This window comes from Glycine max, chromosome 16 (genome assembly GCF_000004515.6).
Source record: "Glycine max cultivar Williams 82 chromosome 16, Glycine_max_v4.0, whole genome shotgun sequence".
In the NCBI taxonomy this organism is placed as follows: domain Eukaryota; kingdom Viridiplantae; phylum Streptophyta; class Magnoliopsida; order Fabales; family Fabaceae; genus Glycine; species Glycine max.
The window spans coordinates 34,292,347-34,299,239 of NC_038252.2; the positions used below are offsets into that span (position 1 = coordinate 34,292,347).

Consider the following 6,893-nt stretch of genomic DNA (forward strand, 5'->3'; position numbering starts at 1 on the left):
TATTTATTTTTATATTTTTAGCTTCAATGTTCAGGGTTGGGACTACATGCTGCTCCTTGGAATAAATACAGCCATAAGGTGAGTGACTATAAAATAAACACATGACAACATCAGATTTTTTTTTTGGCTAAAGTACGTTTTTGGTTCTTGATAAATTAAATTTTATTTTAGATTTCTAATAATTTTTTCTTTGCATTGAGTTATTAAAAAATAATAATTTCATTTTTTTATCTTTAATATTTTCTTTTAATCCTGATAAATTAGCAAATTTTATTTTGGGTCCCTAAGAAATTTTGTTCATTGTTACTAATCCCTTTTCAAATGAAGACACCATTAGTGATCCAAACACATACTTAAAAACCTGACTATTTGCCAGTGAAAAGCTTGAAGGATGTTAAATTTGTTTTGTGGACAGAGACAGTGAAGATACGGAGAATAACATTGCCAGTGGCACTGTCACAGCTATTTCAGTTTCTCACAAACTCCTCAACTTCCATCTATGTTGGCCGTGTTGGAGACATTGAACTCTCTTCTATCTCTGTTTACCAAGGTGTCATCAGTTCCATCTAGTTTCACTTGCTGGTTAGCATATTCTCTCATTCATCATTTGGAGACATTGAACTCTCTTGTATTTTTAGCTTCAATGTTGTGGGTTGGCACTTCATGCTGCTTAGCTTCTTGGAATAAGTACAGCCATAAGGTGAGTGACTATAAAGTAAAGACATGACTAAATCGGTTTTAGGTAAATGGAATCCTACTGAATTTAACTCATCAGGGGACTGCAATTCCAGTGCAATACCATGTCAATGGACTATTATTGATCACAAAGGAAAATAATTGTAAGTGGTTGATTACATAATTTTTGTTTAATATAATGCTTACTAGATTCTATATATATATATATATATATATATATATATATATATATATATTTTTTTTTTTACATATTTTTCAAGTTCTCATCTAGACATTATTTTAAGAACTATATTTATTTTAAGTCATCATTACTTACTTATCATGATTTTCCTTTTCTTCAAATTTACACCTAAATGATTGTGGATTAGGGTCTGTGGGGAGGCACAATGTGCGGGAGTTTTCTTCAGATTTTAGTCCTCTTAATGATAATCCGTAAGACCAACTGGACCAAGGAGTTAACCAATTAACTAACATTTATTGAATAGGCATTTATTTTTCAGCACAGAATTCTCAATTTTTGAAGCGGTGTTCTGTATGCTAATCATCCTATAGCAAGGTTAGATATGTTTATATACCAATTATTCTACCAAATTAAGCAATTAAGGTTTTATTTATAGCATGCATTATGAAGTGACATGAATCAAATGGGCGACGCAAATCAGAGGAGCAAGTTTCAGCCTTCAATCGCTCGCGGTCACGGTTGACCAACAGGAATCTAGCAGAAGAAGGATCGAGATCGTTGGGGAAGGGAAAACCTAATCGCCAAAATTAAACAACCCACAAACCTGTCGTTTTGGTTAAAATCTGGGGTCTCACCAAACTCGGTGACTCAGGGCCAGACTCGCCATTCTAATCTGAGTCTACTTGAGTTTGTCCGAGTTTGCTTAGAAACAGTATGTGTGCAATTGGACTCGAGGAGGGACAGTAGACTCTTAAAATTGGACGATTTTACGAGTTAAACCATGACAATAACCCATAAAATGAGAAAGGAATAAAAATTGTAATATTTTTTAAAATTTTTGTTTTAATTTTGACTAAAGAAATTATTGAATTTTATTTTTATTTTTATTTCTTAATTCATGTGTCTTATACTATTAATAAATCCAACACATTATTGATTTGATCTGAGTAATATTGAATTCGATTTCTAAAGTAAGATTTTAAATCTTAGGAATAAAAAAAATATAATTAAAGAAAAAATATCTCATTTAAAATGATAGTAAATGCCTTTATATAATTTCCTTGTATCATGAATTAGTGCTCCCTTTAAATTGACAACTATTTATTACTTCTGTCAAATGCAGCGTTGTATGTGACACAAAATATTGCTTCAAATTAAAAACTAAAATGAAACGTTAATCATAACAAGTTGATGGAAATTATATATATAGTGCAGTAAATTTTTTCTAAAGCCAACCACCACCTTCTCATACTGAATACTGTTTATCAATGTATGTCATGGGCTCATGGCTACCTAAAATACTGTTACAAAACAAAGCTTCTTGCTACTTTAAATCGAGTGCAGATACTATTGAAAAATCTTATACTGTTACAAAGCTTCTGCCAATCCAACTTTTGTGGACTAGTAAAGTATTTTCCACTACGCTCTAAACTTTTCATCTATGATTCTTTATTTAAAATATAAATGATTTATTCCTGTGCGCACATGAAATTCTCGTTTTTATGCTCCACATTGAGGACCATAATAAAACAAGAAAGATAATTACATTTTCAGTGAAAAGAAGCCTCCACTAACGCCATATAATGTAATCTTGTCCTTATTTGTAGGATAGGAAGTTTATAGCAAACATTTCAGTCTCAAACGGAGTGTTAAGGGAAGAACTCCTCAAATGGAGACACCTTTAGTGATCCAGAAGTTCACTTCAGAATCTGACTACTTGCCGGTGAAAAGCTTGAAGGATTTGAAGTTTGTTTTGTGGACAGAGACAGTGAAGATATGGAGAATAGCATTCCCTATGGCACTGTCTGCACTGCTTCAGTTTCTCACAATCTCCTCAACTTCCATCTATGCTGGCCATCTTGGAGACATTGAACTTTCTTCTATCTCTGTTTACCAAGGTGTCATCAGTGCCATCTATTTTGACTTGTTGGTTAGCACCTCTCTCATTCATCAAAAGCTTAGTTGTTATTTGTTATTTGTTTGTTCTTTTGCTTTTAAACACAAAATGAAGTTACCAAATCCATTAATGAGTAATTTAATTCTGATTTTCTTTCATTTTCCCATGTGGGGAAAAGTTTGGTGTTTAGTCAATATGAAAGAAGAATTATTTCTTGTTCCTCTTCTTCTTATTATTATTATTTGCCTGATATGATTTGTTGGACTCTTTATACCTTATCTAACTTTAATGTGCAAAATTTCAGTTTGGTATGTCATCTGCATTGGTAACACTTTGTGGCCAAGCTTTTGGAGCAGGACAAATTCAATCAACTTGTATTTATGTTCAAAGGTCATGGATTATACTTACTGCCACTTGTATAATCCTCTTGCCTATTTATGTATGTGCCACTCCAATCTTAAAGTTTATTGGCCAAGACCACGAAATAGCTGATCTTGCTGGAAGATATTCCATACAAGTAATTCCCTACATGTTTTCCTGTGCTATAACTTTTCCCTTCCAGACATTTCTTCAGGCCCAGATCAAGGTTAAAGTTATTACGTGCATAGCACTTGCAGTTTTGGTCATACAAAATGTGCTGCTTTACATCTTCATAAATGTATTTGGTTGGGGTACAACTGGCTTAGCCATGGTGACTAATATCACAGGGTGGGTTTATGCTATGGCTTTGGTTGTGTATACCATTGGTTGGTGTAAGGAAGAATGGACTGGATTTTCATGGATGGCATTCAGGGATTTGTGGTCATTTGCTAAGTTAAGCCTTGCATCATCTGTTATGAGTTGCTTAGAGCAATGGTATGGAACATGCATTATACTACTTGCTGGTCTACTAGACAATCCTGTGATTGATGTTGGTTCCTATTCTATTTGGTAAGATTATCATGTTGAACTAATTTGCAGCTGTTTAAATTGCCTATAATACTCACTTTTCTCCATTTTTTGGTTTTCCTCTTGTTATTTCTTGGTTTTCCTCATATATTTACTTTTGTATTTTTAGCTTCAATGTTCAGGGTTGGCACACGATGCTGCTCCTTGGAATAAGTGTTGCCATAAGGTAAATGACCATATAGAAAATAGTAAATTACACGGATCATTATTGAAGTTCCATGAAATTATACAAACTTTTCATATTCTTTTTTTACCCCTATACTAACCCTTTAAATGTTTGAATAGCATTAAACCTTTTTCCCCTTCCTAGATGTTATTGTAAATATTACGAAAGTAAGGAGTCTTTGTTTATTTTCACGAAACCTTAGGGATGATTAATTAGTGTAATTTACTCCATATAAATATTTCATATGGGTGCAATGTTATGTCAATTTATGAACTTTTATTGGTTACAAAGAAACTGAATGTAACAAATTGCTTATATATTTTTCAATCAATACATCGATTATTGGTTCTGTGCCCTACAGTATTCGTGTCTCCAATACACTTGGCATGTCGCATCCAAGAGCAGCCATATACTCTTTCTGCGTGACAATGTTTCAGTCTCTCCTCCTTGGCATTGTTTTCATGATTGCCATTTTCTTGAGTAAAGATGAGTTTGCCAAGATCTTTACCGACAGTGAGGATATGATACGAGCTGTTGCTGATTTAGCATACCTTCTTGGTGTATCGATGGTTATCAATAGCGCTTCACAAGTGATGTCAGGTGATTGTTTGCTTTTACAACTTGTAAAGTTCATTTTGTAATATATTGGCCCCATCTCTTGATTGTTCTTCTATGTTTACCATTAGGTGTGGCCGTTGGGAGTGGATGGCAAGTTATGGTTGGTTACATAAACCTGGCATGTTATTACGTTGTTGGACTCCCTATTGGAATTTTTCTTGGTTTCAATCAACATTTAGGGGTCAAGGTAATTAATAATGTTCTTGTTATGGGAATTGTTTCTTTACTCCAATGTCAAAGGCTGCTTATATTTACATAATTTGCACTGTAATAAATTGCCAAATTAATTTGATCTCCGACTTATCCATTATGATTTCCCTTGAAATTTACACACCTAAATGGTTTTGTGGCTTAGGGTCTCTGGGGAGGCACCATGTGTGGTAGGATTCTTCAAATGTTAGTCCTCTTAATCATTATTTGGAAGACCAACTGGTCCAAGGAGGTACGTACTCACTTGAATTTTTCCAATAAGCAGCTTTTTCTTTTTGCACTCAATTCCAATTTTTTGCATTATTGATGTTTTGTATGCTATCTGTGCTGATTATTCTACAAAGATAAACTATTACGTACGCTTTTGTTTTAATATGCATCTTGAAGCGCCATGTGATTTTTGGGTTTTAATATTGTTTAGGTGTAATTTTTTCCAAATTTACCGATTTGGGGAATTATTATTCTTTGGAATAAGTCGTAATGGGTTTTACTTTTTTTTAAAAAAATTTAAATATTTTTTATTTAATTATTTAATAAATACATGTTTCTTTTTAATTTTATTTAATATTTTGTATATATTTTATATGATTTTATTTAATATTATATATTTTTTAATATTATTTTATATTTTTTTTTACTAATTTTAAAGAATTTGATTTGATTTGTAAATGAAAAAATAATATAAAATACTTAAATCAAATAATGAAAAATAACATAATCACTTTAGCCACAGAACAGAGGTACTTGCTTTGTATTCCCTTGTAAACAATTTTCATAAAAGTGTGTCTAGCCTGCTGTGCAAATCGCCAGTGAGACTGACAATATTCATTGCTGGTCAAATCGCTAGCTGCAGTGGCGAAACCACTGGAATCGTCAGTGAGAGTGGCGTTTTTGTTGCTGGAATCGTCAGTGAGAGTGGCGTTTTTACCACGTATTACACGCAGGAGTTTCTCGCCAGTATCATTGGCGATTTACATGTCTTTTAAGTGAAATAACAGACCCATCGTATAAATTGTTTAGAAACAGACCCATTGTAGGAAATAGTTTTTAAAAAGAACCCCATTAGCATAATTTGCCCTATAAATTATTGTACAATATCTTGGCAAATCTATGTCTTTCTTTCTTATAATATCATTCACTTTCTCTCTCTCTCTCTCTTTTTTTTTTTTTCTTCTTTTTATCTTTCTCTTTCTCTCATCCATGCCTTGTGACTTATGAGGAATATGACTGCAGGTGGAGCAAACAGCTCATCGCATGAGAATATGGAGCATCAACAACCTCCACTCGAATGACATGGGAAATGTTACATGAGAAGGAGCAATGCTTCATTTTTTAATATATTTATTTACCACTCTCAAATTTGTTTTTATTTTCACAACTAAGAAAATAAACTAAAACCAAACAAGTTTTTATTTTGGCTCCGGCATTGATCGTTTTTCAAAACAGTGCTGCTACATGGTGTGAATGGATGGAGTACCAAACATGAATTAATCTGCCTTATTATTACTCCACAATAAAAAGGTGACGTGTTATTGTTTATGGTGTGTAACTATTGTTTAAAAAATAAAAAATAAATTAAAATATTAAAAGATAAGAAAAAAATATTAAGATTTTATCCCATATTCTGTGCCGCTAACTGATATTATCTTGCTCTAAAAATGATTGTGATATATTATCTTACCAAAAGTAAACAAACAATATCGTCAACTAAATTTTGTTTGGCAAAACACTCAAAGATCATTGTTAATAACATTTTTGCTTATTAAAAAAAAAAAAGAAAGAGAACTACTACTGGGTCAAAGTATTTTACAAGAACAAACAAATGATCGAGATTAATTCAGCTCGTGCAAAAATGTTGTCAAAAGCATAGAGTTCTTTGTAAAGGATAGCCAAATCACTAGTATTCTAAACGTCATATTTAATTTGAAACCTATATTTTTACATGCTTTAAACCACTTTTCAGATCATGCCATCTAGCATCAGCAACTGTGGTGCTTGTGCAGAAGGTGGGCTTTAATCCGAACAACAAAAATTTAGCAAGGAAGAAGCCATTATGATAAGGTTTCAATCTGCATAAGTAAATAGGAAAAAGCCATTATGATCGATCAGTTGAAAATGAAGTGAGAAAGGTGGTGTTGAAAACTTATCAAACCACATTAAACAGCCAAAATAAGAGT

At 32.6% G+C, this 6,893-nt stretch overlaps 1 protein-coding gene across 1 annotated transcript; it reads left to right on the forward strand.

Annotated features, from left to right (window-relative positions):
• The first annotated feature begins 2,163 nt into the window (after window positions 1–2,163).
• LOC100789611 (protein DETOXIFICATION 35) lies at window positions 2,164–6,253 on the forward strand. The gene is made up of 8 exons (XM_006599494.4): window positions 2,164–2,286; window positions 2,485–2,807; window positions 3,079–3,704; window positions 3,832–3,888; window positions 4,250–4,488; window positions 4,575–4,693; window positions 4,862–4,948; window positions 5,950–6,253. The coding sequence occupies exons 2-8, from the start codon at window positions 2,547–2,549 to the stop codon at window positions 6,025–6,027; spliced, it is 1,467 nt and encodes a 488-aa protein (XP_006599557.1). The 5' UTR covers window positions 2,164–2,286; window positions 2,485–2,546; the 3' UTR covers window positions 6,028–6,253.
• The last annotated feature ends 640 nt before the right edge of the window (window positions 6,254–6,893 follow it).

Bases quoted from the DNA above. Each gene is read 5' to 3' on its own strand.
- LOC100789611 (XM_006599494.4), top strand. From the start codon at position 2,547: ATGGAGACACCTTTAGTGATCCAGAAGTTCACTTCAGAATCTGACTAC. The intron at 2,808-3,078 runs GTTAGCACCTCT...GCAAAATTTCAG, and splicing joins CCATCTATTTTGACTTGTTG to TTTGGTATGTCATCTGCATT. The intron at 4,949-5,949 runs GTACGTACTCAC...ATATGACTGCAG, and splicing joins AGACCAACTGGTCCAAGGAG to GTGGAGCAAACAGCTCATCG.